Genomic DNA, 18,401 nt, shown 5'->3' with positions numbered 1-18,401 from the left:
TCCCAGAGCAGGATCCAGCCAGCCCCACCCTTCTCCCACAGCCTCACCTCGGGCAAGGACCTCTGCTCTCTGCTTCATTTGTTCCCACCCTTAGAATGAAGGTTGTCCGAGTTCGTGCTTCACAGGCTCATTGGGAGGACTAACTGTAATAACGCATGTGAGTTGCTTAGCGCTCACTGCTCGAAATGTATGAATGGAAGCTGAGGCATCTTAGCAGGACTTCAGCTGGTCACTAGAGCTTTAGGCCAAAACTATCCAATAGAACATTCAGTGATGATGGACATGTTCTATTCCGCATGGTCCAATACGGAAGCCACGAGCCACAGGTGGTAATTGAGCCCTTGAAATGTGGCTGGCGAGTGAGACTGAGGGACTGAATGTTTACTTGTGTTTCATTTTCATTAGTTTCAATTTAAATCTAGATACTACACAGGTGGGACTCCCATACGGGACAACATCGCTCTAGAAGAGTCACAGGAGGCTGGCCACAACGCTTCTCTACCTCAGGTTCATTTTCTCCCCCTAATTGTGTGCTCTAGCTTCCTTCCCCAATTTGTCACATTTTTGAATTTTGAGGAATAGACCATGCAAATAAACTGTGTCCTTCCAATAAAAATAACATCTGTAACAGTCACTATGTGCCGGGGACTGATTTAAGAGCTTTACATATATTAATTTATCACAACCCTGGGGTAATGGCAACCCATCCCAGTGTTCTTGCCCGGAGAATCCCAGGGACAGCAGAGCCTGGTGGGCTGCCGTCTATGGGGTCGCATAGAGTCGGACACGACTGAAGTGATTTAGCAGCAGCAGAGGTGGTGCTAAGGCTATGCCCCTTTAACAGATGAGTAAACCGAAGCACCAAGTGACACCGTAACTTCTCAAAGTCACAAAACTAGTGAGAGGCAGGGCTGGGATTGGAACTCACTCTGGGTTCAGCAACTCTTAACTCTCACCATGACATAATATTTCTTCTGTGGCCAAAGCATTTAGTCATGGACTTCAGAGTGATTCTTGTATCTGCTGGGATGCTAAGAATGTCTGTATAGCCCTGATTAATTCACTATTCAAAACCCAGAGCCTCTCTTGCTACAGAATTTGTTCACCGGCATGAGGCTTCTGGTGGCATTCTCCCTTCCTGGCACTTTCTTATGCATGGTTCTTGTCTCCTTGTCATTTATTTGCAGGACTTTTTTCCTCCTGCTCAATTCATAATCAGAGTGCTTTTCCTCTTTGCTGAATTATAAGTGGCTGTGCAAAATGAGGATCTGGTGCAGGGCCAGGCAGCTGACAACACACCACTTGCTTGGCAAGCAAATGTCAAGTTGGTGAATCGCATCCTGCCCAGGAAGGCCATTCAGCCAACTCCCTGAGGAACTGGTACAAAATCTCCTGTAATCAGAGCAAACCGGTGGTCCCAGGTCAGCACCCCCTCCCCGAAACAGAGTGACAAATGCCAAATGCCATTGGGTGGGCGCATTTGCATTGCCAGGCGGGGTTGCAGGAGGGCAGCCCAACCTGTATCCATCACTGGGAAAATCCATCCCTCTTCTGAGTCTCTTCCAGGTAGGCTCTGTGGATACTGATGCATTAACCTTTAATAGGACTAAAATGTCTTTCTTCAGTGACACTAACACTGCCAGAGTCCATCAAGATTCATGAGAATCAGCGTCTCTTGGCAGATGATGCCTATGAGATGGGATTCTCAACCACCTTTGCATCCAATCTCCACAGTCCACAAGTCTATACTCACACCATCGGGACTTCCCTAACGGTCAGGCTATGAATGGAGAGGCCCCACTGAAAGCAAGGTGGGAATTTTTTTGGCCTGCACTGGTTTCTTAGTTGCGGCATGCGTGATCTTCACTGCCGTGTGCAGGATCTGCGTTGAAGTATGCGGGATCTTTAGTTGCAGCATGCTGGATCTAGCTCCCTGACCAGAGATCGAACCCAGGTCCTCCTGCACTGGGAGTGTTAACCACTGGACCACTGGGGAAGTTCCAGAGAGCAGGCTGGGATTTTAAACAAGCTTCTGGGATAATGGAACCTGATCAATGACTGAGGTGTTTCACCAAGTTCAGAAGTCCTAATTCTCAGAGAAAGGCAGGCAGCTATAGCTGTGAGACCCGGGAAAGTGAAAGTGTTAGTTACTCAGTCGTGTCCAACTCTTTGTGACCCCATGGCTGTAGTCCACCAGGTTCCTCTGTCCATGGGATTCTCCAGGCAAGAATACTGGAGTGGGTTGCCCTTCCATTCTCCAGGGGATCTTCCTGACGCAGGAATCGAACCTGGGTCTCCTGTATTGCAGATGGGTTCTTTACCACTGTATCACCTGAGAAGCCATGAAAACCTAGGGGCATGTTTCTCCTCTTATGGAGGAGACACAGAGAGTATTAAGATGTGAAATGGTGTGGGTGAGATACCCATGTCTGCCAAGAGTCTGTAACAGGACCACGGTAGGCTGCCACCAGGAGGGGATGTGGAGAGACGGTGGGGAGGGCAGCTAAGGTTCTCAGTGTCAGCCAGATCTCCTAGATAAAAGCTTCCAAACTTGGAAAAGCTGTGAGAAAGAGGGTGCCACCAGTTTTTGCTTAGAAGAGCATTAATAGAAACATAATGCATCCCAGTACTGGTGCAAATTGTGTCTCTATCACGCATCATAAAGGTTCTGAGAATAATACTCTGACCTCCAAAAGGGCATGGGAGGGGGTAAAATACAGACTCTTGGCCCTCTCTATTCTTTCTGTTCAGTGACGCCTCCAGAACACAGAAGAGCAATGAAATCACTCAGAACCAACTTCTGATTTCAAGTATTGGATTGGTCAAAAAGTCTGTTTGGGTTTTTCCATAAGATATTACAGAAAACCCAAATTTTTTGACCAACTCAATACATGGAGTCCATCTCTTTCCAGTCAGTCATTCTGGAGAACATGTAACTAACTCCTTTACCTAAACCACTAAACATACTCTCCACCAAAGTACAATGGGATGAACACTTCAGGGGCCTTCCTAAAACCTATACACCTTGGTGACATTAATTCTGTCCACTAAGAGAAGAGACAAGACAAAACAGAAAACCAAACTGAAACTCTGTCACTAATGATTGGTTCTGAAGAGTTCTGCGAAGTGCTTGCTGCTCAGTCGTGTCCAACTCTTTGCGACCCTATGGCCTATAGTCTCCCAGGTTCCTCTGTTCATAGAATTCTCTAGACAAGAATACTGGAGTGGGTAGCCATTTCCTTTTCCAGGGGATCTTCCCAACCAAGGGATCGAACCCAGGGCTCCTGCATTGCAGGCAGATTCTTTACTGTCTGAGCCACAAGGGAAGCCCTGAAGAGTTCTGTAGATTCTATACAAAGCCCAACACTCAGGCTTTGCCCTAAGAAGTATCAACTCTCGTTTTAAAGCAGCAGCTTAAGAGTAATAGCCATACTGATGCAATAGTACACTAAGGAAGAATAATGCACCTAATAAAACTAGCGATTTTCCAATTGCTATTGCTTCTGGAAACACTGATTATGCTAATTAAAGGGTAGAATAGTAAATACCCACTCTTTTGCATCCAATTAAGTGCTCAGATTGTTTCTCAGAAGTATTTGTTGAAAATAGCACTTTTGATTATCGTAGATCCCAAATAAACAGTCAAGTGTGTGTGTATGTGTGTGTGTGTGTGTATACACATGCTACATATATATTTCTCTCTGGAGCTCATTTCACAAAGCATCATAAATCCTACAATCTCTGTGGGACCAAGTGAGAAAAACCATAGCTTCCTAAGACTACAGTCTGGACACCTTTAAAGAAAGAGTATGTGTTAAGAATATAGCACGAGAAAATAATTTCAAGTTGGGAACATCCGAGATTTAACAGGCTAATACCTAGGAACTTAACTAATATGCAGTGCTGCCTAAGTCCCACACAATGTCAATGTCAGCTTATTCTAAATAATAAAATAGCCAAACTGTGTTCTACAAAACGTTAAAAGTTTCATCCTTCCAGTCAATCCATGCTTGAGAGAAAAGTCAATTTACACTTAGAGTTAAAGAAACTACCATCACTAAAAACTGAGAATTATGTCTAATGCCAATCAGAAATGCAATAAATAAATATTAGAGGATTTGCAAGTTAAAGCAACCATAGAAATTCTTATTATCAGAAAGGAAAATGTGTTACCTGTAGAGGTTACAAATAAGATACTAGAACCCAAAAGAGAAAGCATTTCTGAAACTATTTCCATAAGTTAATCAAGAGAGAAGAAGGTGTGTTTTCTGCCCCTAAAAGGAGATGTGATTCATGTATTCATTCAGCATGTACTTAATCAGCAGTCAGCACTTAAGTCTGAGCCAGGCCTGTCCTAGGTCCCAGGAAAAATGCATTCAACAAGAAGAGCCACACTTCCTAGAGGAGGGAACTAGACAGTTTTCAAAGCAAGCAAATTAAGGTAATTTCAGGTTGGGGAAAATGCTTTAGAGAAAATAAAACCGGATCCAAAATAGGAAATGAATGCTGGAGGGCAGAAGGGACAATATTTCACCTACAGCTATGGACAGTAGAGCTTCTGGAACTGTGCAAAGCGCTTAGTGTTAGGACTTCTGTCTTGGGTCAAGCCTCCTAAAAGCAGAGCCTGAGGCAGGGATGCAGTGCATGTAACATAAAGAGAGAGAGCTCTCAGGAGATGGGAGTAAGGAAAATTGACGTAGCAAGAGAAGGAGCTAAGTGAGATGTGGCCTCTGCTATACACCAGCTTCAGCCTGATGCCCCAGGAGCACAAGAACATGAATTTCACCCCCATGTTATCCCACCCTGAAGCCAGGGAGCTGGCTTTATGTCCTGCTGCCGGTCACTGGCTGTGGGCTGCTGAGGACAAAGGAGCAGGAAAGGCTACCTACTCGGGTGAGGCAGGTCTGGCCACTTGGCAAAGGGATTTTTCCAGAACATGGAGGAATAGTGAGACATTAGCAGCTACCCTCACAGAAATGGATGTGGGTGCACAGGCCCAATAAGGGGATCTGGGTGGGGCTCCAACGGCATCTCCTCCAACTTCCAAATAGCTTACCTGCTTCTCTCTCTCAAACAGTACATGGTAAGTTTGATATTATGCTTGGTTATACTTTTCTGCCCAGTTGTAGGCCACATAGCCATGACCCAAGTGCTAATATCCCACAATTCTTCCCATAATTTATTCTCTATACCAGATTGACACCATTACACCAGCATCCTCTCCTGGCTCTACTAAAGTCATTGAACTGTACAGAGTTTTTCAGAATATCTAAATCTTGGTTGAACAAGAAGAGTCACAGTGCTCGCTTCGGCAGCACATATACTAAAATTAGAAGAGTCACAGAACAGCCCTCAAGTTAACAGCCAAGATAAAGGAAAGTACTTGCTCCCCAAATAAGCAGGTCAGTCATTTATGGAACCAGAAATCTATCAAGTGCCTACTATGTTCCCAGTCCTGGTCGAGGAGCTGCTTTACAACCTATTTAGTGAGATGGGTCCATCTTACTGTCAACTCACTGGCGAGTGTACATAAAATTACTTTCTTTTCCTAACAATTTTACCAGCCTTTGTCAAAAAACAAAAACACCTTTCTGCTGAGGAGCATTATCACTTAATATTTTCATGACTTTGAAATTACTTGTGTTCTTAACACAGCCTCATTTTCAGTCTGAAGACTCAGTTCTGCTCATGGTAAAACCTTCATCTCAGATCCAAGTCAAAGCTCTGATCCCCAGCATGCTCCCTACCCCACCACAGACTCTCTAGTGGCCCTAGCTGCCTGGAAAAGAAGGAACGTGACCCATGGTCCACTCTCTCGAGCCCCCACCCCACCCCTCTTTCCCCGATTTACCCACTGGAGACAAGGACAGGGAAGAGACAAGCAGCTCCTCCCATGACAGCTTTTAAGGAGGCCAGGGCTCTTTTTCTGTTGGCTGTAATCTAGTGCCCTGCCTGGTCTCCCACAACATGACAGAGAGGGTGAAGGTGGCTGGGCCACTGACAACAGACTCAAGGTCAAGCAGCAACCCCTGGTCAAGCCTTGCAAGATTCAGCAGAATTTCACGGATGACCCACCACCTTCCTCAGAGCTGAGGAATCCCACGCTCCCTGCTGCGGCCGTTCCTGCCATGACCAGTCTCAGCTTCCTTCTGCAGACTCCAACCATGGGGTCTACAGGCACATTTCAGTTCCACCTTAAATGCCCCTCAGGAGACAGAAACTGAGGAAATAATCACTGCCCCTCTTCAGCTGACCGTGCGGTTGAGCCCAATGCTCTTTGTTCCTCTCCAGGAAAGATAAAAGTTGAGCTCACTGATTGCTTACCAATGTGCTCCATGTGCATTTAGTCCCTGCAACCACCCCATGAGGTGGCGTTAACAACCCCACTTTACAGATGAGGTAACAGAGGTGGAGAGCATTTGGGTAATACACATCCAAATGAAAGAGAAAACATAAACCCAGGCAATCCAGTAATAAGCACACCTTTAACTGTTCTGTTGTCTGCCTCTGGGTCCGGCATCAAGCAGACATCTGCACAGGGAATAAGATGACAGCCTCTGCTTTTGTAACCACCCCAAATTCTATAAACATTAGAGATGGGGACAGCTAGGTAGATTCTTTCATCTCTAACAGCCCCAGAAGGAGTCCCCAGGTCTCATTGACTCTGGCTGGGACACAGGCCCAAGGCTCAACCAACTGCTGTGGCCAGGGGACACAGTGTTCCCTGACTGGCCAGCCCAGAGCCACACCCCACTTCTGGAGCCTGATGTGGAACCAACACATCTCAAACCAGGCATGGAGCAAGAGCAGGGAGGAGAGCCGCCAGGGGGATGTCAGATGCTCCAAACCTGCAGACAGTGGGGTGGCACTGGGAAGGCAAACATGTTTACTGTCCACTGCACACACTGGACACACTGGGGAAGGCTGTGGTGGCTTGTTAGGTCTAGAGGCAATGAAAAGAGTGCCTGCCAAGAGCCAAAACACAATGCCCAACACTTTATCTTAAAGCTACCTGGATTAATCCTCAAGAAAGTCCCATCAGCTTCTTGGCATTTTACAGGTAGAAATACTGAAGCACCACGAGATTAAAGAACTCACTCACCATCACCAGTTTAGAAAGTATCATTTCTCCTCCAATCTAAGGAACTTTTTTTTTTCATTTGTCCATCCCAAATTGGAATGCATCTTCCAGTCACTGAAGTGTCAGCGGTTTCACTGGCAGCATTTTTCTTCATAGAAGTGCGTAAAATAAGGGCACGTCTCACAATTATCAGTGTTTTAGATTCCAGGAGATCCTGGTGATGCCAGGAATGAAGCCCAACCTCATCTGCCTCCAAACATGGGCCCACATGTTTTCTATGCATGTTTCTGGACTGGGACAGGGCTGCCGACATGCTGGGCTTTGCACATGATGAGAAAGACAGAAGAAACGGCTCTAACAGGCTTTTATTCTTGCACTTGCAGGGGAGGAAAACGGCGTCATTCCACTATCCCGGGGGAGGCGCCAAGTACCAAGGGGAGGCTGTCCAGCGGTCCCTGGTGGAGTCATACACCCACCCAAATGGCAACGAGACAGAGTGGAGACAGAACATCGACATCGTCATGAACTGGTTCACCAAGGAAGACTTTGACTTTGTGACCCTGTACTATGGAGAGCCGGATAACGTGGGACACCTCTATGGACCTGACACGGAGAAAAGAAGGACAATGATACAGCAAATCGACAGAACCATCGGGTACCTACTGGAAGCCATCAGGAGGCACAGCTTGACTGAGCACCTCAATGTCATCATCACGTCAGACCACGGCATGACCACCATGAAAAAGAAGCCCAACATCACCGAGATCCTCCTGAGCAACTACATCAGCTTCAAGGACTTGGTCCAGTTTGACATCGTGGACTACGGCGGCTTTGGGATGCTCCTGCCCAAACTGGGGCAAGAGGAAGCCGTTTACCAAGCACTGAAGAATGCTCATCCTCACCTCAATGTGTACAAGAAGGAGGAATTTCCAGAACGCTTCCATTTTGCCAAACATGAGCGGGTCCTGCCGATCGTGATGTACGCCGACTCTGGTTATAGCATCAGTGGGGTGAGTAGATTCTAAAATAGAGTCCATCTTGGATCTGGAAGGCAGCCAATAGGGAAGGACTGTTCCAAAAAAAATTAAAACATAAGTGTATGCATGATGAGTTAGTTGTAATCCACTGTTTTCTGAGTGTTCCCCACCTCCCCACATCCCACCCTATCCACCCTGCTCCATGTTACCATTATGCAACAATAATGATATATATCTCTGGCCAAGGTTGTGTCTAGAGCTGTGTTAAAAATTTAACATTAATTATTTCATGTTTGGGCTTCCCTGGTTGCTCAGTGATCTACCTCAATGCAGGAATCATAGGAGATGTTGGTTTGATCCCTGGGTCAGGAAGATCCCCTGGAGGAGGAAATGGCAACATGCTTCAGTATTCTTGCCTAGAGAATCCCACGGACAGAGAAGCCTGGCAGGCTATAGTCCGTAGGACCATTAAAAAGTCAGAAACAACTGAGCGACTGAGCACGCACACACACACACACATTTTATTTTTGTTTTCCTAACAGAGAAGGCAATGGCAACCCACTCCAGTACTCTTGCCTGGAAAATCCCATGGACGGAGGAGCCTGGTAGGCTGCAGTCCATGGGGTCACTAAGAGTCGGACACGACTGAGCGACTTCACGTTCACTTTTCACTTTCATGCATTGGAGAAGGAAATGGCAACCCACTCCAGTGTTCTTGCCTGGAGAATCCCAGGGACGGGCGAGCCTGGTGGGCTGCCATCTATAGGGTCGCACAGAGTCAGACACGACTAAAGCGACTTAGCAGCAGCAGCAGCAACAACCCTAAAGGTTAATTCTCTTATCTTTCCTTTATAATGAGGAAGAAACCAAAGCTGAAGAGGAGTGATTTGGTATTAGCAATGTAAGGCTGATGTACAAACCCAAGCCTATGTGCTGGATTATTACGCACAGATTAACAAGAAATTAACAGCCCTCCCCCCCAAAAAAAACACCTTCTAGTTCCTATTTGCATATAGTCAAAAGAAAAAAGGCAACTCTGATCACATAAAAATTTATACACAGATGCCCATGGCAGCATTATTCATAATAAACAAAAGGTGGAAACAACCAAAATGCCCATCAACTGATGAATGGATAAACAAAACAGGGTCTAGCCATACAGTGGAATACTATGTAGCCATTAAAAGGCAATGAAGTACTGATACACGTTATCATTTGAATGAACCTTGAGAACATAAGGCTCAGTGAAAGAAGTCAAATAGGAGAGACCACATATTGTATGATTCCATTTTATTTTTTTTTTAGAATTTTTTTATTTTTTTATTTTTTTCCATTTATTTTTATTAGTTGGAGGCTAATTACTTTACAATATTGTAGTGATTTTTTCCATATATTGACATGAATCAGCCATGGATTTACATGTATTCCCCATCCCAATCTCCCCTCCCACCTCCCTCTCCACCCGATCCCTCTGGGTCTTCCCAATGCACCAGCCCCGAGCACTTGTCTCATGCACCCAACCTGGGCTGGTGATCTGTTTCACCCTTGATAATACACATGTTTCGATGCTGTTCTCTCAAAACATCCCACCCTCGCCTTCTCCCACAGAGTCCAAAACTCTGTTCTGTACATCTGTGTCTCTTTTTCTGTTTTGCATACAGGGTTATCGTTACCATCTTTCTAAATTCCATATATATGAGTTAGTACACTCTATTGGTCTTTATCTTTCTGGCTTACTTCACTCTGTATAATGGGCTCCAGTTTCATCCATCTCATTAGAACTGATTCAAATGAATTCTTTTTAATGGCTGAGTAATATTCCAAGGTGTATATGTACCACAGCTTCCTTATCCATTCGTCTGCTGATGGACATGTATGATTCCATTTAAATGAAATGTCCAGAATACACAAATCTATAGATAGGGAGCATAGATTGGTGGTTGTCTACAACCAAGGGAAGTTGTAGGGAGATTGGGGAGTAACTGCTGAAGGGTATAGGCTTTCTTTTCGGGGTGATGGAAGTGTTCTAAAATTGATTGTGATGATAGTTTCATAACTCTGTGAATATACTAGATATCATTGAATCGTATACTTTAAATGGATACATTGCATTGTATATGAATTATATCTCAACACAGTTGTTATGAAAAAAATAAGAAGCCTAAAGAAGAAAATACCAAAATCAATGCTAATTGTGAGACATACATGAGGTCTTTTTTTTTAAACTACCAACCAATAGTTCATGACAGAACAAAGTTTAAGTGATGCTTCAATATCACATGACAGAAGACCATCTCAGGTACAACCTGAAGAATCCTTGTCTAAGGCTGTGAACGGAAGCCAAACATCATAATTATGCTTGCAATCTGTATACTCTTAGGTTGCTGAAATTCTAGAGTATAACAGGTCTGGGAAAGCTCATAAGGTTATTGTTTAATATTGGTGGAAACATTTACAGTAAAATACAAAACTTAATTGGTATTTTGTAAGCCCCTACGTGGCCTGGAGCAAAGGCCCTGCCAAGAAGTTTACATAGCACTGACCTCTTTGTAAACCTGGTTAATGATGTCACAGTTTGAGAGGGATGATAAGACATTTAATTGGACAGTCATATTCCCAGCATGACCAACCAGATTGTTTGAGGGATGCGATGCAGTGATCAGTTTAATCTTCTGGCAAACTGTCTGTTAGACAGAAAATCTTTTGTGTCTCAACGCTCTAAATTGACTCCACTGCTCATATTCCCACCCACCTGCCTGCCTTGATGTGCAGAGCAGAGTGGGTGTGACTCTTCTCTCTTAGGATTAGGGAGCTTGCAAAGAACATGAGGCCATTACTGGGATCACTTAACTGTTCTTAACAGGCTGCCCCATGGCATCAAGTTCTTCCCAGGTGGTGCAGTGGTAAAGAATCCGCCTGCCAATGCAGGAGACACAAGACATGGATCTGGTCCCTGGGTGGGGAAGATCCCCTAGAGTAGGAAATGGCAACCCTGCTCCAGTGTTCTTGCCTGGGAAATCCCATGAACAGAGGAGCCTAGAGGGCTACAGTCCGTGGGGTTGCAGAGCTGGACATAACTGAGTGACTGAGCACCAGAGCACAGCATGGCCTCAAATGCCTTTGGACTGGTTTCTTTAGCCAGAGGAGGGAGCCTGAGCTGAGTAGACAGGAAGCAAGACAACCATGAGACCAACCTTTCAGTACACAGAGACCACGTGTCTGACACGCCAGAGTATCTGGTGGTCCTCAGAAAATAAGAAAATACAAACAGTGCTGTGGTGTGACTGATGCTACTTTGTCACTTGAAAGGGGTCAGACAAAATTCTATCTAGTACTCATTAAACAATTACCTACAGTCCTGATACCCTCCTCTTTAATCCTTCTCTTCCCCCACCCCCAAAAAAATATATACGCAATTTTGTGCCATAAGCAACAATATACCTGGGGACTGTCCTGTTGGTTCAGTGGCTAAGACTCTGAGCTCCTGATACAGGGGGCCCAAACTCAATCCTCGATCCCACAAGCCCCAACTAGGAGTGTGCCACAACTAAGACCTGGCGAAGCCAAATAAATAAATACACATTTTTGAAAAAGAAAATAAATGCTCCTAGCTATAGAACCAGTCTGGGTTCAAATACCTACTCCAGCATTGGCTACTTCATGACTCAGGATAGTTTATTCATCTGTAAAATGGCAGTGATGGGGATAGAGCCTTCACTTTATAAAACATTCAGAACAGTTCATGGTGCACAGTGAACCCTCTATATTTGAGTCTGTTAGGCCTGTCAGTATTACTATCTTATTACTGCTTCTAACAGGTGTGATTTTCTTTGAATAAGAAAGTGTTAGTCACTCAGTAGTGTCTGACTCCTTGTGACCCCACACACCAGTCTCCTCTGTCCACAGAATTCTCCAGGCAAGAATACTGGAGTGGGTTGCCATTTCCCACTCCAGAGTATCTTCCTGACCCAGGGACTGAACCCAGGAATCCCGAATTGTGGGCAGCTTCTTTACCATCTGAGCCACCAGGGAAGTTGTGAGCTTTATTCTCTTCCTTAAAGATCTTCCATTCCTACTCCTCTCTGGCACTGCAGAGAGTAGTGTCCTTCCTTGTCATTTAAGTGCTCAAAGATTTCCTGTATCTAACAACTATGGAATTAACTAAGGGAAAATTTTCTTTCAGAGGACTGGAATCTTAAATGACTGTTTTGTTGTTATTATTTTTCAGCGAATTATACTATATTTCAACAAAGGAGATCATGGTTTTGATAATGTCTACATGGACATGAAGACCATATTCAGAGCTTTCGGGCCTGATTTCAAGAAGAATCACCTGGCTGAGCCTTTTGACAGCATCCACATCTACCCCCTCATGTGTAAGCTCCTGGGGGTTACCCCTGAGCCCCACAACGGCTCCCTGGCAGTCACCCAGGAAATGCTGGTAGACACTTATGACCAGCACACAGGTAAGACACAGAAGCCACCGCCAAGAGATTGGTAGTGTGGTCTGTTCTGTCCTGAGATAGAAAAGATTCAAAAAGGGGTTTTCTGAATGAGGGAAACATCAGGCAGAACAATCCTGTTTCCTGGCAGCTTCAGTGCCCCCAGCACAAGATTATCATCAGCAGCTGTGAACAGGTAGCATATGAAGGAGGAAATCCCTCACTGTGTTGGTGACATTTTATACAGTGCCTACGGGGCAAAAAGGAAGGCTCTCCATAGAGGAAATCAGGCAATAATCCTTCTGAGCCTCAGAAAGCATGTAGAGTCTGCCCCCCCTCCACCAGATACCCCTTGTAGATTCTGAAAAGCAGCCTTCCTTCAGCAACTCTGTGCATGCTGGTGCCCAGAGGAAAGCCGCTCACAGGAGAGGAACAAAGCTTCAGCACTCTTCTCATGGCTAGACATGGGGGCAGGGGTTCCTGTAAATGAGGTTAAGAATCCTTAAGACTTCAAAAAACTAAATCTCAATGATATAAAGGAAGAAAGGAAGCATCTCTGGGAATTCAGCTGTTTACAAACACTCACCAGCATTTCTTCCGTGGGGAGACTCAGTGCCCAGTGATTTATCAGATGCTTAGAGCAACCACACTCAGTCGAAATGGAGGACAAGGAACAGCTCCCTGCACTCTCCCCTCCGCCAAGCCACTACCCACAATCTTCCCTGGTGGTGCACAGTAAAGAACCTGCCCGCAATGTGGGAGGCCTGGGTTGGTCCCTGGGTTGGGAAGATCCCCTGGAGATGGAAATAGTTACCCACTCCAGTATTCTTGCCTGGAGAATACCATGGACAGAGAAGCCTCACAGACTACAGTCCATGGGGGTCACAGAGTCGGGGACATAACAGAGCAACTAAAAACTAGACCCACAATCTTCATGTGAATTTACTAGAAACAGGATGTTCTGCCGAAAACTAAATGAATGGCAATTCTCTAAGTTATTGAGAACTTCTTTTTAAGTTTTAGAATTTTGCTACAACCCTTTGGCCCCTACACCTGCCCCATACGTAATCCTGGGAGGCTGGGGTGAGGTGTGTTTGATCATCCGTTATTGATAAGCAGGACATCCCACCAACTGATTTTCAGCGAATTGGCTTTTAGCAAATTGGTCATTTGGCAAAGTGGTCGTTAGGCAAATGGGTCATTTGGCGAATAGGTCATTTAGTAAATCGGCTTTCAATGACTTGCCCTATGAGATTTCTCCACAGTGAGCACTTTCTTGGGTTAAATGTACATTTCATTTCCATAATTAATATTCACCAGTGCCTGGATAGGAAACTTCCCAGAGACCCAGGAGCAGCCTCTTAATCAGATCATTTAAAAACATCTGATTTTTTATTAACAGGAGCAGAGATGAAGCGGGCATCTGCTCTCCAAAATACAGCGATCGGTCTCACAGTTGTCACAGGAGTCCTTGTGGTTCTGTTTGTCGCTGGTGTGACATTCACAGTCTTTTGTCGGAAAAAGACGTGAGTAGTCTGAGAGTTCTCTGTGGTTGATCAGTTCACACTGTAATAACCCATTTCAACCACTTTCTGAGTGTGTTGGGGTCCAGCACTTTGAGGACCCAGCAACCAGGGATATCTTTGTGAACTTGCAGTCTGGGCAATGATACAGAGACCGGGACTCAGAAGAGCCCCCAGCTTGGTTTGATCTCAAAAATCTTGATTTTTAACAAAGGCCCCATTTTCACTTTGCATTGGGCACCAAAAACTACATTTCAGTTGCATTCATTTCCTAGCACTGCCATAACAAAGCACCACATACTGGGGTGGCTTACAACAATAGAAACTTGTCTCGTGGAACTGGAGGCTAGAAGTCCGAGATCAAGGTATTCACTTGATCCCTCTGAAATGTATAGGGGAGAAGTCTTCCTGGCTTCTACTAGCTTCTGATGGTTGCCAGCAATCCTTGGCATTCCGTGGCTTGTAGACACAATCTTTGCGTCCACCATCACATGGCCAACTTCGCTCTGAATCTCTGTCTTCACATGGCATTCTCTCCTCTTAAAGGGACACCAATCATGGAATTCACAGCCGCCTGTATTCCAGTATGATCTCCTCCTAACTTAATTACACCTGCAGAGACCCTATTTCCAAATGAGGTCACGTTCCTAAGTACCAGGGGTCATGACTTCCAACACATCCTTTCAGGGGAACACAGTTCAACCCGTAACACTGGTCCTGCCCATCAACAAAAGCACTCAGTGGCCCAGATACACTGCTTTCTACATCTCCATAGTTACATCAGAAGACTGAGCCTCTCACATCCCTTGTGACACTCAATCCTGACCATGCCTCTGCTTTCAAAGAGCTCCTGTCTCAACAGCATGGAGGCCTCCTGAACACCATAAACAGCCTAAGGAAAGTCAGAACTTTACTTAACCTTAACTCCATTACAAAGCCCACATTTAATGTAATTTATATTTGAACTATAAAATTTTCCTATAAGTTGAAACATGACCTATAAAAGTCTCTATACCCTGAAGCAACATTTTAGAAAGAAATCAATTGGTCCTTTTCTGCAGAAACCATTAGCCGTAGAAGAGAGAAAGGAAAAACCTCAAGGTACTGATTGAATGGCCATTCCCACAGCATAATTTCTAAAAGATAACCATTTCATATAGTTAAAATGTATTAGTTTTTCATCATCCACCATCACCATCATTATTAAAGAAAGCCTCAAATCCAGAAGTTGAATCTTTACTATAGTATGTGCATATATGCATGTCTTCTGCCACTCAAAGGACTATTTAGGTATATCCTAAAGCTTCTCTCCACATCAATACCACTGGAATTTTCACTTTCTATGTTAAATAGCAGTCCTAATCTTCACCAGCACCTGAACACACCACATCTGTGAGGTCCATGGGCCATTACAAATCCCTTCAATGCCTTGATCCTTCCAGGTTTAGGTGTGAGATATATTACCTATGACCTTTGTCCCTCCCAAGAGCCCACACACAAAGATAAAAAGTATCGTCTGTGTGCAGGTCAGTGGTGTGGCCCACTCAGGGCCTTCCACAATCTGCCTCCCATCTATAGCATCAGGAAGGCTAGACAAGCCTAGATTTATTAATATCTTAGTATAATATCATGCAGCATCACTTACTCTGGTATTGACCCTGTATGCCCTTTGGTTCCTCAGAGGAAAGGTAATTAATAGCTATTATGTGTGTTAATAGAAAGCTTGGTATTCATGAGTTTGACCCATTCCCATTGGTTTCCACTCTCCACTGCAGGCAGAGAGCTGACCAAAACAGCGCAAGTAAGCCAGTACACCTGACCGAGCTCTAACATCATTCCTTCAGGACCAAGATCCAACCATATCTTACATCAGATGTTTCTACCCAGGATGCTGTGACTCAGAGGATTTATGCAACATCTCAGACCCAGAAACCTTTAATTCCTTGTAAAAACACAGCAATAACCACAGTTCACACTCTTTACTTTAATCAACTGTTGATGGAATAAAAGAAAATTTTCGTCAGATCCTGTGCTCACTTGGTTCTTGTAGAAGAACAGATATAAGAGAACAAATGCACTCAATTAGAATTAATTTTCCTCTCTTGTTCTCATAGCTGAGCAGGGCTCAAGGGTTTCTCATCTGAAAGGGGTAATAAGACTCATCTGTCCCCATCAACTGCATTGTGCAAGCATATTTAACAAATTAGCTCCCAAGATGCTTCCAAATAAGAGTTATTTCAAGAGATTTATGAAGGTAAACTTATTAGACTCTGAACACAGTTCAAACTCCAGGGGCAGCACCAGTGCCTTTCACTGTCCTGCTTTTTACTCAAGACATAATAAGGTCAAATGGAAGTAACTTTTTTTCTTTTCTTCCCCATCGACACCTGTGTACCATTCTGACTCTTCTTCCAGATTCCTCTCCCTGCAGAGTCAAAGCTTCCACTGTAAGCCCTAATAGTTCCATGTGCTCACTGGCACTGTATATATTGCCATTGTGCTTCTATATTTATTTGTGTGATAATTAGTTCAATACCTATTTCCCCCATGAAACCCTGAGCCTCTGGAGGACAGAGAACCACTCCTGTTTCTTCTCACTGTTGCATCCTCAGTGCCTGATAGTACCAGGCACATGAGGTGAGGTATTAGTTGCTCAGTCATGTCCCACTCTTTGTGACACCATTGACTGTAGCCTGCCAGGCTCTTCTGTTCATGGAATTCTCCAGGCAAGAATAATGGAGTGGGTTGCCATTCCCTTCTCCAGGGGATCTTCCCAACCCAGAAATCGAACCCGGGTCTCCTGCATTGTAGGCAGATTCTTTACTATTGAACCACCAGGGAAGCCCTACCAGGAACGTAGTTTGTGCTTAAAGTATTTGGTGAACTCTGTGGGTTAGAGACAGACCCTAATTGGATATGGGGAAGCAAGGGTTCCTATCTATGTGTTAGGAGAAATCAATGAAATCAGAGTAATCATGGTTAAACCCATCACACCTATAGTCTGCCTTCACTGTTCACTTTATTTGTTGTTACAAATGACTTTCACGTCCCCCAAAGCCTAAACAATAAGACGTTCACCCAAGTTGTTTTCCAGGAAGTTGGAGTCAGCTGTGTCTAGTTCTAGCCGGTTAAGACTGATTAGGACCACCAACCTTCCAACTGGGCATGTGGGAGCTTGGTGACCTTTGACGTCAGAGGGTCAAAAACTCCGTCAGAACCTGCTGTTTTCTGAACAATGGTCTCATGAAGAAGCCTATAGTTTAGTTGCCCCTGCATGAAACAACTATGACCTCACCTTTTACTTATTTCCAATCACCTCACTCCACGCCCACCTTGGTGCCAGACCACCCTGCTTCTTTAGCCCATAAACACTCCACAGCCCCTCGCCCGCCTGTCCACAGGGAGGCAGGTTTGAGGTTTGTTTCCTCGTTTCGAGTGGCTGCTCATGAATAAATCCCTTCTCTGCCTCAAACTTCAGCGTCTCAGCATCTGGCAAATGAATCTGGTTGGGTAATGAGGCGAGCCTCCTAGCTGCACCCAGGCAACCAGGGCCTCCTCATCCCTCTCCCGCCCTCAGAAGTATGGCTTGCCCATGGTTCCCACAGTGAAGCTGTTTCAGGAATGCAGCCTTGAGAGAGCGAGGCGCTGAGGAGACACTGGACCATGTGCTGACTGGCCCCTGTGAAGGCCTCCACATACACTGTTAGGGTTCTGCCAGGAGGCTGTGAGGGTCTATTCATCTTGAGTGCCCAACACAAGCCTCTTAAGCAAGCTCCCTCACGTATTAAAACTGCCACCGACCAACCTGGAGGGGCCTGCTGCTCTCCTCGGTCTCTCCTCGCCCTCCGTGTACGGGGCAGGGCTGAGGTAAAGATGCAAATCAACACCTTCACATCAGCGCCCTTGGCCAAGGGGAGAAAGGGCAGCGGCGGGCTGAGCCCACAGGCCCGGAGGCGACCCTCGCACCCGAGGCTGGGCTTGAGGCCACAGTTCCAGAGGAGTCGGGGGAGGGCTAGGATAAGGCTCAAGGGACGACGCTTCTGCTCATAGGGGCCTTGCCAAAAAGACGGTCGAAAAACTGCTGGAACAACGAGAAGGATTACCAGGCCCTCGGTCTGACTGAACGCTCTCCCGGGAGCCCTCGCTGCCCCGCCCAGCGAAACTTGGCGCCAAAGTCTGACTCCGCCCTCATCGAAGCCATGGACCCGCCCCCTTCTGCCGTGGCCCAACCTCCAAGGCCCAGAGCCCGCCTCCAACTTCCCCTCGACGCCCCGCCCACCACCGCACGAACCACCTGCTGAACAGCACCGCCTCCTGAACAGGTTCCTTCATTAAGCCCCGCCTCCTGAGCTCTGCGCCCCGCCTCCCAGGGCCCGAG

The 18,401-nt window shown here is 45.6% G+C and overlaps 1 protein-coding gene across 1 annotated transcript in view; it reads left to right on the top strand.

Annotated features, from left to right (window-relative positions):
• LOC110140839 (ectonucleotide pyrophosphatase/phosphodiesterase family member 7-like) overlaps positions 1-18,324 on the top strand; it is a 38,214-nt gene extending 19,890 nt beyond the window's left edge. Inside the window, exons 3-5 of the mRNA XM_070461103.1 lie at positions 7,465-8,091; positions 12,287-12,524; positions 18,074-18,324. Of these exons, the coding sequence (XP_070317204.1) occupies positions 7,465-8,091; positions 12,287-12,524; positions 18,074-18,324 (1,116 nt within the window). The remainder of the gene's footprint in view (positions 1-7,464; positions 8,092-12,286; positions 12,525-18,073) is intronic.
• Positions 18,325-18,401: the final 77 nt, after the last annotated feature.

The sequence above is a fragment of the Odocoileus virginianus genome, chromosome 33, assembly GCF_023699985.2.
Source record: "Odocoileus virginianus isolate 20LAN1187 ecotype Illinois chromosome 33, Ovbor_1.2, whole genome shotgun sequence".
Taxonomy (NCBI): domain Eukaryota; kingdom Metazoa; phylum Chordata; class Mammalia; order Artiodactyla; family Cervidae; genus Odocoileus; species Odocoileus virginianus.
Note: the sequence above shows the minus strand (reverse complement) of the source record. Positions and strands in the feature narration are given on the sequence as shown.